At 43.8% G+C, this 16,032-nt stretch overlaps 1 protein-coding gene across 1 annotated transcript in view; it reads left to right on the top strand.

Moving 5' to 3' along the window:
* Positions 1–14,954, top strand: part of PPFIBP1 (PPFIB scaffold protein 1) — a 137,118-nt gene extending 122,164 nt beyond the window's left edge. Inside the window, 6 exon segments of the mRNA XM_075602819.1 lie at positions 4,555–4,677; positions 7,243–7,368; positions 9,344–9,532; positions 11,564–11,743; positions 11,955–12,020; positions 12,707–14,954. Of these exon segments, the coding sequence (XP_075458934.1) occupies positions 4,555–4,677; positions 7,243–7,368; positions 9,344–9,532; positions 11,564–11,743; positions 11,955–12,020; positions 12,707–12,793 (771 nt within the window). The 3' untranslated portion in view covers positions 12,794–14,954.
* Positions 14,955–16,032: the final 1,078 nt, after the last annotated feature.

The raw sequence follows: 16,032 nt of genomic DNA, 5'->3' as shown, positions 1-16,032 counted from the left end.
AATGCTTTGGGGAAGAGCAAGGGGGCCTCTGTAAGAGCCCCCCCCCCCCAAGAAAATGACGTGCTCCCCCGTTTGCGCATTCCATGGAGCCTCCTTGAGATGAGAGCACTGTTAAAATAAGTAATTGGACGTCTAAACACACTGAAAGGAGTGGAAATAGGCAAATGTATCGTGCAATACGCTGTGAAACCGCTTCCCTGTGCTGCAGAGCCTGCTCCCTTTCATTTGAGTGAGGCTGAGCTTTCCTGACACACGGCGAGGGGGGGGGCGGCTGTGGGGGGGAATGGAATGCCTCTCTGCCAGCTATTTAAGTCTGTGTTCTGATGCGTTTCGCTTGCATGCGGGAGGGTTTTTGTTTGCTTTATAATTTGCAGCTAGCACAGGGGTGTGCAAATCCCAGTCCTCGGGGGCCACCAACAGGCCAGGTTTTCGGGTATCCCTGCTTCAGCACAGGTGGCTGTCGTTTACTTTTTATTTTACTTCCGAGGACTTTCTTTCCTGTCCATAGTCTTCTTAGGAATGATCCCTGCATATACATTATATGATGTATTATTGTATATGAAACAACTGAATATAATCTATGTTGACCTGTATAATATGTCTGTCTGTTTTTATAATGCTTCTCTGGGGTAAGCAGCAGTTCTTTTTTCGGCAGGTCCAGAGCGCAGTATAGTATAGCGACCTCCTGTGGTAACTGCTTGTAAGGCAGCCGGCACCTCATTTAAGCTGGTTTTAATGCTTGTATAGTGCAGGGAACACATCCTAAATTGGTGTCTCGGCATGTATACCACACCTGGGAACCTCCCGGTACAACAAATGCAACAACAAGCGGTATGGATGGCCGCTCGGAGAAGGATTACTGATTGTGCCGTCGTGGTCATTGAACTGGAAGTATTTATCCTCTGCCACATGTTTTGTCGGATAATGTTTGAAGTCTCTGCCCAGTTTATATTTAGGTTGAAAAGTGACCAAACCAGTTTAAAAGGTTATGTTCCCATAGTAGCATTATTTACAAAGCCAGTCTCAGAACCAGCTTCTGCTTTGAGTGTGGGTTGGTGAGAGAGCAGAGATGATACTCTCTGTCTTTTGGCCGTGCTCGGATAATGCAGATAACGGCGGTATCCCATCGTGGGATCTTCCTAAACCAATAGTCTTGGCAGTGCCACGTAACCATGTATATCAGTAACAGGGGGGAGATTATATCAATGCAATCCCTTTTGTTTGTCCCATTTGGCTTGCTGTACGCGAGTGTGGATCAGAAAGCCCAAGCGGTATTCAAATATCCACGAAGGATGATTAGAGCTTTTCCCAGGCAAAAATAATACGAATCTGCAGCCGTTGTTTTGATGAAGCAGTAGAGACGGATACAGAACACGGCGGTCTTCCCAATAGTCGCCATCTTTATGGCGCCCTTTGAACATATTTTGCACATTTTTTACATCTCCAGAATCCGTAACCATGGAGCGATTTTTCATGGGCGCGTTTGTGGGGTCACGGTGACGGGAGAAAAGCCGAATGAATGTGTAAGAAGTTGCCGCAGTAAGTGGCGTTCCAGTCATTTCTCTGCGCCCGTGGTGTTTCAGCCTGCTATGTGAAACCCTGGGGGCTCTCCAGGTGTTTCTAGGACCCCCCCCCCCCCCGAGACCAGGTTTGGTGAAGGAAGACCGTTTACAATCATTTTATTTTGCCATAGTTTTTAGGGCGGTCAATAAATGTTATACTATAATATTATACATTTTTTAAACCTTATTGAAGCTGTTGGGTAAGTTTGAAAATATACGCCATACTGTACCTAAGCAATAGTATTTCACGCACATATTTAGGGATCCACGGAGTTACCATACACTTGTGTAGGGTTCCATAGGTCTCACGTTCAAACCCATTGCTCCATGCTGTTCACTTAACACTATATATTTATATATTTATGCTATACTCGTGTTGAAACCTCGTAGTCCGAGGGGTAGGGAAGGAGTTACCACCCCCAATGGAAATAAAAATAATGTTTATATCGTTTTAATCCATGTTAAACGCGATGGTTTTGTAATTATTGTAGTGTGATGTTTGAGTGTTTTAGATAAAGACGGCTATTTTGTTAACACATTTGCTGCGTTCCTTAAAGTAATTTGAATGTTCGCTTCTATAGTGAGGGGGGGGGGGGGGAGATTGCGGATGCCTATTCTAGCAGTATATTGTAATTAGTACGGTCTGGTGATAGTCACATGACCGTCTTCCCCGTAGTGACCTAAGACTGGATGCATTGCCATCCCGGTGACAAATGGTTAAATAAATAAACAATTAAAAAAAAAACATTTACGGTGGTAAAATGTGCGATAAGTAAATACCCCCCCCTGCAGTTCCAGAGGGATTTGTAATGTACTGATGGCTACTTTCGCAGTGAAGAGGTAAATGGGATGAGTAGATCAGTGAGTAAAGACACTGATTGAAAAAAGGCCAGTGTGTGAAGCAGGGGAAGCTGGTTCAATTCCCGGTGTCGGCTCCTTGTGATTTTGGGCAAGTCACTTTATCTCCCTGTACCTCAGGCACCAAAAACATAGATTGTAAGCTCTACGGTGCAGGCACTGTGTCTGTAACATTCCTATTTGCTTTGTACCGCGCGCTGTACTGTAATTGTGACGCGCTTTGAGTCCCATTGGGAGAAAACGCTATATGCAATAGTTATTATTAATATTGATATTATGATTGTTTCATTCTTTTAAGTTTAAATTGTCTTTTTAGGCTTTTCCTCTGAAGTTTTCTTTATTGTGTAACTTCTCCTCTGTGCTTAACACCTTCTGGCAGAGAAGTGGTTAAATAATCCCTGTATGATAATGTATGTAAACGTGTTGGTGTCTGTGTAGGTGCAGACCACTGTAAATATGTTTAAAACACATTTTCTCCAGAACAAATAGTCTTGCGTGTGTACCCACAGTGTTGCGTGTACCCGCAGTGTCGCGTGTGTACCCGCAGTGTGGCGTGTGTACCCGCAGTGTGGCGTGTGTACCCGCAGTGTGGCGTGTGTACCCGCAGTGTGGCGTGTGTACCCGCAGTGTGGCGTGTGTACCCGCAGTGTGGCGTGTGTACCCGCAGTGTGGCGTGTGTACCCGCAGTGTCGCGTGCTTCCTGCAGTTACTAGTTCTGCTTTCTTGCTTTAGAAACTTCTACAACTACTGCAGAACCTGTCTGTGCTTCTGGATGGGGACAAGGCTTTTGTTGTGTCTGTGAAGTCGATTAGAAAGCGATCCTGCCACCAGCCTGGCAAGTAGCGCGGTGCTACCCTATTAGCGGGCTAAGTGGCGCGGCGCTACTCTATTAGCGGGCTAAGTGGCCGCTTAGGGCCCCCATTAACTCACGGGTCCCATGTCTTAATTCGAGCTCTGACCGCTGTGTCCCCCCCCCACCCCCCATACCCCTGTGCGCAACTCGCCATGGCTGGAGTTCTGTGCGCGCGGATATGGCGCGTCTGTATAGGGCCACAAAAAACCTCTAGCCGCCCTGGAGCCGGTCTGTTTAGGATGTGTACACACCATGTACGGTACTCGCCTCGGTTACGGTACTCGCCTCGGTTACGGTACTCGCCTCGGTTACGGTACTCGCCTCGGTTACGGCACTCGCCTCGGTTACGGTACTCGCCTCGGTTACGGTACTCGCCTCGGTTACGGTACTCGCCTCGGTTACGGTACTCGACTCGGTTACGGCCCTCGCCTCGGTTTACGGCCCTCGCCTCGGTTTACGGCCCTCGCCTCGGTTTACGGCCCTCGCCTCGGTTTACGGCCCTCGCCTCGGTTACGGCCCTCGGTTACGGCGCTCGCCTCGGTTACGGCGCTCGCCTCGGTTACGGCGCTCGCCTCGGTTACGGCGCTCGCCTCGGTTACTGCACTCGCCTCCTTTTGTGCTGTTCAGGTAACAAATACAAATGATCCAGCAATAGAAATCTGACTACAATACTCCTGCGAATATATTTGTTTCTATTTTTCTGTCGCTTGTTAGCAGTTTTGTCTCCAGTATTTGTGTTGCTGTTGGTTTGCCACATTTATTGCAGCGTTCATTGACGCCAGTGAAACCGCACGAGTGTAAAAACGCCGGCACATACTGTGCTGCTGAAACATAACCTGATTTAAAGAGATGTATAATCAATGTCTCCACACTGGTGGGGATTCCATTAGCAGACTTTCGCTCAATGTCCTTATATAATTATAATTTTATGGTGCTCAAAATTACTGACCACCCTTGTTTTAAACATGACTACCTCTCTGTCAAGAGCCGCCTTTGGGGTTTGATATGGATGGCAGGTATTATTTTGATTTAACTTTGAGCTGTTCTATTTACACGGGGTCAAGTCAAATAAATAAGATTTCAAACTTTTTACATGAAAAATATAAATTATCCCTTGTTTTGGGGTCACATTGAAGTCTGAGGCCACTGATAATAAAGAGAGAGAAAGTGCCGCAGTATATTGGCATACATTCCCGGATTGCGCAGTCTAACTACAATAGGACCTTTAGGTGGAAGCTTCCATAGTTTGATCTTCCGGTTTCCTCCGTGTTTGTTATCCAGGACGATTTGCTGTCTCTGAAAGTTGTGAGCGTTCTTCACCACCTCAGCATCAAAAGGGCCATCCAGGTGCTAAGAATCAACAGCTTTGAACCCAACTGTCTTCGCAGGAGACCTTCGGATGAGGTAACCATGTCCTGCTTCTCTGTAATAACTGGGATATAGGTACTTAATCATCATTCATTATCGCTTCACACTGCTGTATACTGCAGGAGAAGCTTCTACTGCTTAGAAAACACAGACCCCAAAAATATTCCAGCGTGTAACCCCAATCACCTCTTTCTGCCCCGCGCGCCGTCTTTTCCAAGATGAGCGTAAAACCCTGTGTGTGGGTAAGAACTCTGCAGTTATTACTGTAACCAGAGGTCAGCTCGTGTGGCTTCAGCTACCTCGAGCATACATTATTGTAAATCTCATTTTCCCTTCGCTGCTGTTAATTCCTGGAGACCTGGATTTGAGGCCATCTTATCACACGAGTGGGGGGCCGCTCGAACCCCGGTAACAAACCATCATTCATCAGCCTTTTGTTCTCCAGACAAAAACGGCTTTTAATATACTGCTTGACTTGGTGAGTCTGATGTATTTGAAAGGAAACATACAAGCTAACCGAAGCGAACATATCATTAGGTGGGCATTTGTAACCATGTAAAATAAAACTGGCGAAAATTTAATATATTTTTTCCCCTTGGATATATAAAACTTGTATAAACAGGGCAGAGGTTTGGGTCTGGGTGAAGTATTCTTTTATTTATAAATGCATACATACATGCAATACATACATACATACATGCAATACATACATACATGCAATACATACATACATACATGCAATACATACATACATACATGCAATACATACATACATACATGCAATACATACATACATACATGCAATACATACATACATGCAATACATACATACATGCAATACATACATACATACATGCAATAAATACATACATACATGCAATACATACATACATGCATGCAATACATACATACATGCATGCAATACATACATACATGTAATACATACATACATACATGCAATACATACATACATGCAATACACACATGCAATACATACATACATACATACATGTAATACATACATACATACATACATACATACAATACATGCATGCAATACATACATACATGTAATACATATATACATACATGCAATACATGCATACATGCATGCAATACATACATGCATGCAATACATACATGCAATACATACATACATGCAATACATACATGCAATACATACATACATACATGCAATACATACATACATACATGCAATACATACATACATACATACATGCAATACATACATACATACATACATGCAATACATACATACATACATACATGCAATACATACATACATACATGCAATACATACATACATACATACATACATACATACATTCATGCAATACATACATACATGCAATACATACATACATACATGCAATACATACATGCAATACATACATACATGCAATACATACATACATACATACATGCAATACATACATACATGCAATACATACATACATGCAATGCATACATACATGCAATACATACATACATACATGCAATACATACATACATGCAATACATACATACATACATACATACATGCAATACATACATGCAATACATACATACATTCATGCAATACATACATACATACATTCATGCAATACATACATTCATGCAATACATACATACATGCAATACATACATTCATGCAATACATACATTCATGCAATACATACATTCATGCAATACATACATACATGCAATACATACATGCAATACATACATACATACATGCAATACATACATGCAATACATACATGCAATACATACATGCAATACATACATACATTCATGCAATACATACATTCATGCAATACATACATACATGCAATACATACATTCATGCAATACATACATTCATGCAATACATACATACATGCAATACATACATGCAATACATACATACATACATGCAATACATACATGCAATACATACATGCAATACATACATGCATACATGCAATACATACATACATACATACATGCAATACATACATACATACATACATACATACATACATGCAATACATACATACATACATACATGCAATACATACATGAAATAAATAAGATTTCAAACTTTTTACATGAAAAATATAATTTTTCCCTTGTTTTGGGGTCACATTGAAGTCTGAGGCCACTGATAATAAAGGGGAAAAAAGTGCCGCAGTATATTGGCATACATTCCCGGATATATACATACATACATGCAATACATACATGCAATACATAGCGAAATAGGATACACATTCTCAGCCTCTGTAAATTGATTCTAGAGACATCTGTTTTTTTTTTTTTTTAATGTTCACATATTTGCTTTATGTATAAAGATGATTATTTCTGTCTAATTTGGGACAATGTCACGCAATCTTCTTTTGGTAATTATTTTTCCACTTTGTTAAATTATGCTGGGGATGGGGGGGGGGAGAAGAGAGAGATTGATTCATTCGATGGTAGAGCATTTAGTTACTATGGAAACCTTAAAAGATGAATAACAAAAGTGGACTGAAAATCGTGGAGTTGGTAAGGCAAGGTGTGTTACAGCAAATACAGGAACTGAACGGTTTGCTTCCCCAGAATAACATCACCCCCTCTGAGGTCGCTCAGTGGACCAATCACCGTGTGATGGAGTGGCTACGCTCGGTGGATCTGGCTGAATATGCTCCTAATTTGAGAGGCAGCGGAGTGCATGGAGGACTGATGGTAAGAGTTTTATTTATTCCTCACATGCGCCTGTAATCATTTCCCCACGTCTTGTACACAAGAACTTGGGCTGCAGGTGGGATTTTTTTTGTTTTTACAACCAGTCCTGGTTAATTTTAACCCTTTCCAGTCATCCTAATGATGTCCCTGACATGGTATGGTCCCTGGCATGGTATGGTCCCTGGCACGGTATGGTCCCTGGCACGGTATGGTCCCTGGCATGGTATGGTCCCTGGCATGGTATGGTCCCTGGCACGGTATGGTCCCTGGCACGGTATGGTCCCTGGCACGGTATGGTCCCTGACACGGTATGGTCCCTGGCACGCTATGGTCCCTGGCACGGTATGGTCCCTGGCACGGTATGGTCCCTGGCACGGTATGGTCCCTGGCACGGTATGGTCCCTGGCACGGTATGGTCCCTGGCACGGTATGGTCCCTGGCACGGTATGGTCCCTGGCACGGTATGGTCCCTGGCACGGTATGGTCCCTGGCACGGTATGGTCCCTGGCACGGTATGGTCCCTGGCACGGTATGGTCCCTGGCACGGTATGGTCCCTGGCACGGTATGGTCCCTGGCACGGTATGGTCCCTGGCACGGTATGGTCCCTGGCACGGTATGGTCCCTGGCACGGTATGGTCCCTGGCACGGTATGGTCCCTGGCACGCCAGGTACATCATGGTCCTTTTCTAGGAGGTGATCAGACTGACTGCTTCACTGGAGTGACCGGCCCGATAGAACCAGAACTGGAAGGCTCTTCAGTTTCCGGCACCTGAGACCCGGTCGCTTGATGTGGTCACTCTGCCGTTGGACCTCCATTCCTCTAGGTTAAAGCAATAGTCTTTCCTAACGATCCAAAATAAATGAAGGCACTGCAGGAGCTTGGTTGCCATTAAACAATTCCCAGGTGGCAGACTGCATGGATTAATTGCAGCAGAAATACAATAGCAAAAACAGTGTGCGTTTCTAATTGAAGCATAGAGACCTTGGAAACGGTTTGAATGCCTCTTTAAAGGAGCATACCACAAAGTTGGCAGCTAAACAAACGCACAACTTTGTGTGTGTGTCCCATAGCCGCAACAAAAGGCTTCCGATTGCATTTCTCCAAACAGAAGTCAAACTCGTGACATGAAAGTAGTGTGTACATAATGCTTATTTCCTTTTCATGCCATTTTGCACGCGTGTGCGTGGGCTGTATCCCTTCTGCTACCTATTCCTTATGTTGCCCCTAAGAAATAATAAGGGGTATACGTCCATATTACTGCAGGTCCCTAATGAACCCCCATGGACATATCTAAAAGTAAGAGAGTCGCTGCTGGCTGGGATAGAACAATATGGCAGACAGGATCTGATGATGCTTTTATTCCTGTAAGGAGGAGACAAGCCGGCACTCCTTAAAGCAGCAGTCCAAGCTGCTCTTATTTGTTATTTTGTTTTTTTCCCCTTTAATCTGTGCATCAATACAATCCACACAATGATAAGTCATTGGCTAAGTTGCCAATCGATCAGTTCTCCTGTGATCCATCGGCGAAGATGCAGCTATTATGACAAAGTTCTGTGGGGAAGATCATGTGACCAGGCAGTCGCAACATATAATTGGTGCACTGCTAGAGAGAGGGCAGGGCTCAAAAAAGGGGCATGCCGGAGCCTGTTTCAGAAGAGGAAGGGGATGTGACTTTGTAAATGGTTGCTATAGAAACAAAAAATGCTTGTTACATTATAACACTTTAAAAATGTCATCTAGAGTTTTTTTGTTTTTAAAATGCTACAAGTATTTTCTCATAGTACAGAACGGATTTATTAAAATAAAAAAACACGTAGCTTGGACTTCAGCTTTAAGTTAATCGCGTTTGCCATATTGTTTAGGGCATTATTTGTCTTCTCTTCCAAGTGGTGTGTTGAGATCAGCATTGCTTTTGGATGGGATTGCACATTTAAATGACTTGGTAAATCCTATTGTCCCCCCCACCCCCCCAGGTTCTTGAGCCTCGTTTTAACGTGGAGACCATGGCGCAGTTACTCAATATCCCGCCAAACAAGACCCTTCTCAGGCGACACCTGGCTACTCATTTCAACCTCCTCGTTGGCCAAGCCTCCCAAGTCCAGAAGCAGGAAGCTTTGGCATCACCAGAGTATGTACTCTTAACAGCCACTGCCAAAGTTAAGGTAGGTAGTTCCATCGCCTTGTTACAAGGCCTATGTATGAAGGTGCGGTTTTATGTGCAGAATACTTCCATATCTGCACCAGATGTTGGGCTGTGGAAGAGACACTTTTCTTCTGTTCATTATGCCCTGAAGAATTCTGTTAAATGATTACTAGTTGCTTGCTTGTGATAAAGTGCTTTACTTTATAGAATTGGCATAGGTACCAAAATCTCACGTGCGGAACAGTATGTTACTGATGATCGGTATGATACTGGCAAGTATCACGTGGTTCCCGTTTAATCTAATGTGTAGGCATACCCCGCTTTAAGGACACTCCCTTTAAGTACACTCGCGAGTAAGGACATATCGCCCAATAGACAAACGTCAGCTCGCGCATGCGCCTGTCAGCACGTCCTGAACAGCAATACCGGCTCCCTACCAGTACCGAAGGTGTGCACAAGAGGGGAGACTATAGAGCCTGTTACAAATGCATAATCTACATCTGTAATGCACGTATATGATGATTGCAGTACAGTACATGCATCGATAAGTGGGAAAAAGGTAGTGCTTCACTTTACGTACATTTCCGCTTTACATACATGCTCCGGTCTCATTGCGTACGTTCATGCGGGGTATGCCTGTATATAATCCTGGTTTTGTTCTTCAAAAGTTCATGTATCAAAATATGTGATCGGTTAACCTTCCCAAAACCCAGAAGTCACCTTCCTATCTAAAAGGTGCATTAACTGTGCGTTTAGATTTGTATTCCTGGTCATAGAATTTTTTTTTTTTTTATATCTATACCCTAACAAAATGAAGTAATTGTTACCAGTTTGATCTGTAGCAATGAGTAAACTAATGCTGCTAAAACAAACTATTGAAATAAAATAACTTATTTTGCACCCATCTTAATCACTCCCAGAGCACTGCACGTAAGTGATGATAACCTCTGTGTGTGCATCTTTATATAAAGCCGCCCCTGTACATAGCGCTTTACAGCAGTAACACACGCGACATAATAGGAATACACGCTTCAACATAAACATAGCCACTGGAGAAAGGAGCCCCTGCCCCACAGAGCTTACAATCTAACATTTTCAGTTACTTCTTGATGGAGCCGTTGAAATGTCACCAGCCATTGGTTTAATTTCTATGTAGATCGAGTCTCAATGAATTATATAGAATCCATATGTTTCTATACACTTCAGTGTTATTAGACAGTATGCACTTTGTCAACCAAAGCAAATAGAACATGCTGGCAGAGGGGCTGTATGTATGGGCCTTCCTGAAGGGAGGACATGCATATTTAGTACGGCGTGTAGTGCCAGGCACGGTGAGGATTATGTACAAGTGACAATGCGTGTATTTTAAAATATAGCTGGAGGCTGCACAATCTTTGCCCTCCGTAAACAGCAGTGTTTTTTAACCAGGGTTCCCCAGGCATCCCTAAAGGGTTCCCTGCAGTTTTCAGGTCATTTAAAAATTGTACCAAATACAGAAGACTTTACAATGCACCTCATCTCAGACGCGCTATTAGAGAGGGTTGGGGTTCCTTACAATGCATCTGATCTCAGACGCGCTATTAGAGCGGGTTGGGGTTCCTTACAATGTATTTGATCTCAGATGCGCTATTAGAGCGGGTTGGGGTTCCTTACAATGTATCTGATCTCAGACGCGATATTAGAACGGGTTGGGGTTCCTTACAATGTATCTGATCTCAGACTCGCTACTAGAGAGGGTTGGGGTTCCTTACAATGCATCTGATCTCAGACGCGCTATTAGAGAGGTTGGGGTTCCTTAGAGTGTCTAAGATCCGATGCATTGTATTAGGAAGGGTTGGGGTTCCTTGTAATGCATCTGATCTCAAACGTGCTTTTAGAGAGGGTTGGGGTTCTGCAGAATTTCACCATTCAATTAGTTATTTAACCAAAAAAAAGGTTGAAAAACACTGGTCTACTGTCTATTATTTTGCTCATGCAACTTGTTACGTGCGTTCTCTCTGCAGTGTGATTTGTAGAAAGTACTTATCACGCAATCATTTTCTCTTCCAAGCCAAAGAAACTTGTGTTCAGCAATTTTGGAACCTTGAGAAAGAAGAAGCAGGAAGACGGGGAAGAGTACGTGTGTCCCATGGATTTGGGACAGTCTTCTGGAAACGGCATAGTAAAACCATTTAAAGCTGGCCTGGACCTTCGAATGCTAGACGATGAAGATTTAGACAGACTAGAGCAGGTGAGTTTAAAGATACTGCTACAATTTTGCAAGTCACAAGCACGGGTCATTCACAATGTTTTGGAGAACTCTTGTAGCTATGGATATAAAAAGCTATCGTTTTAACCGCTTCCGTGCTGTAATGGACGGCACCCCCATCCTCTCTGAAGGGGTTGAGCGTTGTGGCAGCCGGTTTGCATGTAATACTGTCATCACCTTTTCTATTATTTAGATGGAGGATTCGGAGGGAACAGTGAGGGAAATTGGAGCATTTTCGGAAGGCATCAACAATTTGACGGCAAGTCCTACTTCCCTGCCTGATATACTACATGCGCAAACTGCGCTTTGAAAAGGAATTCATGGGATTAGGTTTTTGTGTACCGCTGATATTTTAAATAGGGCTTTATATGTAGTAATGCATGTACATTAATGGGATCTTGCCTGGAAGGTTTACAATCTAATTGTAATGTACTTAAAATCAAGGGAGATAGTGACCTGTTCGTAGTTCATTTAAACATTTAAAGGGATTTCCACATTACCACTAGATTTCACCAAGATACTGAGCTCTGGGAGCCAATATGAAGACATGTTTCAGTTCTTAAATATGTGTGGAAAGCAGTGGTCCTCAAGACACCTCCCCCCTCCCCCCCCCCCCCACCCCACCAGGCTAGTTTTTCAGGATATCCCTGCTTCAGCACAGGTGGCTCAGAGGCTCAGTTGAAGACTGAGCCTCTGGGCCACCTGTGCTGAAGCAGGGATATCCTGAAAACCTGGCCTGTTGGGGGTGGGGGGGGGGGGGCTTGAGGACTGTAGTTGAGCACCCCTGGTGTACAGTAACTAATCTTGGTTCAGTAGAAGGTAGCACAAAATATGATATACTTGAATTGCTGCGCAGTGTGTAATTAATACAAAGCAAAGAGAGCCTGCAGCATGCCCGCCCGTGGCACGTTTCTTTACCTTGCTTCTTCTTCTTCCTGATTGCAGCACATGCTAAAAGAAGATGAAATGTTCAAGGACTTCTCCACCCGCTCCCTGAGCCCCAGCATCGCAGACGAGGATTGCACAGTGTGACGCGCCAGCCATCTCTACGGTTCTCTTTTTGTGTGTGTTAAAATTTATATATTTTTTTGTCTCTGTGAACATCACGGTTTCTATGCTCAGTATTTTTATGGGGGAGGTGGATGTGTGTGAATGGAGGCAGAATGTGACAATAAATAAAAAAAAGGACCCTCCGGAAACAGTCGTGTTTATGGTATTTAATGTACAAAAGCATATTTGAAAGTATTGCATTTATATTTCTATATTATTTTAGAGCTCATACGGTCATGGGGGAATAACTGAAGCTGTGTGATATCCTTATGCAATAAGTACAAGTGCAGTATTTGTCTTCTTTAGCGGTACTTAACCTTTTGTTCTTCTGAGAGCCTTCTGTAAGCAATAAAGCCAAGTTTCACAGGGCTTCATCCAAATCGTCAGCTGTTTTTAAGCCCCACGGTTGAATCTTTGCTCAGCTGAGAGCCTTGAAAAGCCGTATGTGTCTCTCAAGCGGTTTATTTTCCATGGCACTGGTTAAGTATTACTGATCTAGTTAGTCTGTTAACCAAAAACAATGTTACTGGTACAAATGCAATTGGTCAAAGCTACTGTAAGGCTCCGCACTAGACTTAAACCTTTAAATTAGCTGTACACCCTACCCACCCATCTGGGCAAGGGGCCAAGAGAATATTGCCATGTGGCATGAAACCGGCTTCCCCCGACCCCTGTAATTGGCAGGCAAAACGAGATGAAGACTTTTGCAGTCTGTAAATGCTCTGACCTTTCATGGCATGACTGCCGGAGGCTTCCTCAGCTGGGAATCGGGAAGGGTTGGATGAAACGCTCGCAGGCTGCACCTTTCAGAATAAAACCTCTATCGCCAAACACCATTTTATAGCAGGGCTCAGACACCTGAGACCCGCGTGAGCTCATATAGTCCCATAATTACTAAGCAATGCTATTCCACAAGACCCCTTCCCGCACAGGAAGATGCCTTGTGGTCTATGCTAGTGAATGGGCCATTTGGTGTCTTCCAGCTCCGGAAGCGCTTTTGTAGAATAGCACCGTTTAGTAGATATGGAACATAGTGCTTCCTACTCAGTCACTTCTTTATAAGGGCTGCTTAGGCTGCACTGTGGAGGGAAACACTGCACATTAAAATTTTGAACACCCCTAAGCAGCAACGGGACATTCAATTTTAATATCGTGCCTGACATTTTTGTAACAATCGCGCTGTTATTTTTTATATAGTTTTCTATTTAATAAAAAAAAATAGTATATAAAAAAAGTCGTTTTGTGTCCTGTCAATACATGGTTATCTTTTTTTTTTTATACATGATTCCAGTTTGCACGCCAGCTGGTTACTGGAGAAGTCGGGCTGAGCCTGGAGACTTTTATTCAAATTACTATCAGTGTTGTAAAAAAAAAAAAAAAAAAATGTTAAAAATAAAGACTGTTGTAACATAAAATGCAGCTGCTTAATCTGGACACGGGGTGGCCAACTCCAGGCCTCAAAGGCCACCAGCTGGTCAGGTTTTATGGATATCCCTGCTTCAGCACAGGTGGCTCAGTAACACTGAGCCACCTGTGCTGAAGCAGGGATATCCCTAATAGCTGACCAGGTGGTGGCCTTTGAGAACTGGAGTTGGCATCCCCTGATCTAGAAATTCGTCAAGTGCTCAACTGTTACTGTCTTGCAGCCCTCATGTCGATTTAATGTAAGGCGTTTCTGCTATGTATGCTGTTTGTATTTGGTTTTGTATTTATAGCTGTGATCTTGCTCATGAAAAGGCTTCACAATCCCTACATTAAACTGACTCGCTGTGTCAATCCAGGTCGTAAGAATGCTTCTATAGCTGCAAACACGTGCAGATGTTCATAAGGAAAAACATGCTTGATTACCGCTGTGTACAGTTATTGGTCGTCATCGTGAAGTTGCTTTGTACCTGTGTGATCATAAACACATTATCATACCATTTTACAGGCCCCAATTTGGGGTGTTTTTAAGCCTGTAGGTCTGTGTATGACCACAATAATTTGTACAATTAAAGATTAACAGAACCACCCTTGGGGTAATCATAAGCTCATTTGTTAGCTCAGCGTACAAAGTAACTTTCCTGTGCTCCAGAATATGCCACAGATGTCCATGTGTCAATATATATTTTGATCAAATAAATAAGCTTATGTTTAACTATAAGGCGTTCTCAGTTTGTTTTCTTTAATCAGAAATTCCTCTAATATCTATAAATCAAGGCTGTTCCACTGCTGTTTGACAATGCGTGCTTGCCCTGCTAACATTGCAGTGTGAGTGCGTGCTTGCCCTGCTAACATTGCAGTGTGAGTGCGTGCTTGCCCTGCTAACATTGCAGTGTGAGTGCGTGCTTGCCCTGCTAACATTGCAGTGTGAGTGCGTGCTTGCCCTGCTAACATTGCAGTGTGAGTGCGTGCTTGCCCTGCTAACATTGCAGTGAGTGCGTGCTTGCCCTGCTAACATTGCAGTGTGAGTGCTTGCTTGCCCTGCTAACATTGCAGTGTGAGTGCTTGCTTGCCCTGCTAACATTGCAGTGTGAGTGCGTGCTTGCCCTGCTAACATTGCAGTGTGAGTGCGTGCTTGCCCTGCTAACATTGCAGTGTGATAATGCGTGCTTGCCCTGCTAACATTGCAGTGTGATAATGTGTGCTTGCCCTGCTAACATTGCAGTGTGAGTGCGTGCTTGCCCTGCTAACATTGCAGTGTGAGTGCGTTCTTGCCCTGTTAACATTGCAGTGTGAGTGCGTGCTTGCCCTGCTAACATTGCAGTGTGAGTGCGTGCTTGCCCTGCTAACATTGCAGTGTGAGTGCGTGCTTGCCCTGCTAACATTGCAGTGTGAGTGCGTGCTTGCCCTGCTAACATTGCAGTGTGAGTGCGTGCTTGCCCTGCTAATATTGCAGTGTGAGTGCGTGCTTGCCCTGCTAACATTGCAGTGTGAGTGCGTGCTTGCCCTGCTAACATTGCAGTGTGAGTGCGTGCTTGCCCTGCTAACATTGCAGTGTGAGTGCGTGCTTGCCCTGCTAACATTGCAGTTGGGTAGAGCAGACGGCGAGTTTAACAAAGACCTCCCTCTCCCACCATTGTTGCATCTTTTGTGCCATGTACGGTATATTTTTTGCCTGTGGCCTGCCTTGTCTTCTGCCTTGTCTCCTTTACCCCGTATACACCATTTCCTTGTCCTGGTCTTTCTCTCTCGTCCTCTTCCTTTCCCTCCCTTTCCTTGGTAAAAGGAAGAGTGGAGAC

Source organism: Ascaphus truei, chromosome 5 (genome assembly GCF_040206685.1).
Source record: "Ascaphus truei isolate aAscTru1 chromosome 5, aAscTru1.hap1, whole genome shotgun sequence".
Taxonomy (NCBI): domain Eukaryota; kingdom Metazoa; phylum Chordata; class Amphibia; order Anura; family Ascaphidae; genus Ascaphus; species Ascaphus truei.
This window is presented reverse-complemented; position numbering and strand designations above follow the sequence as displayed.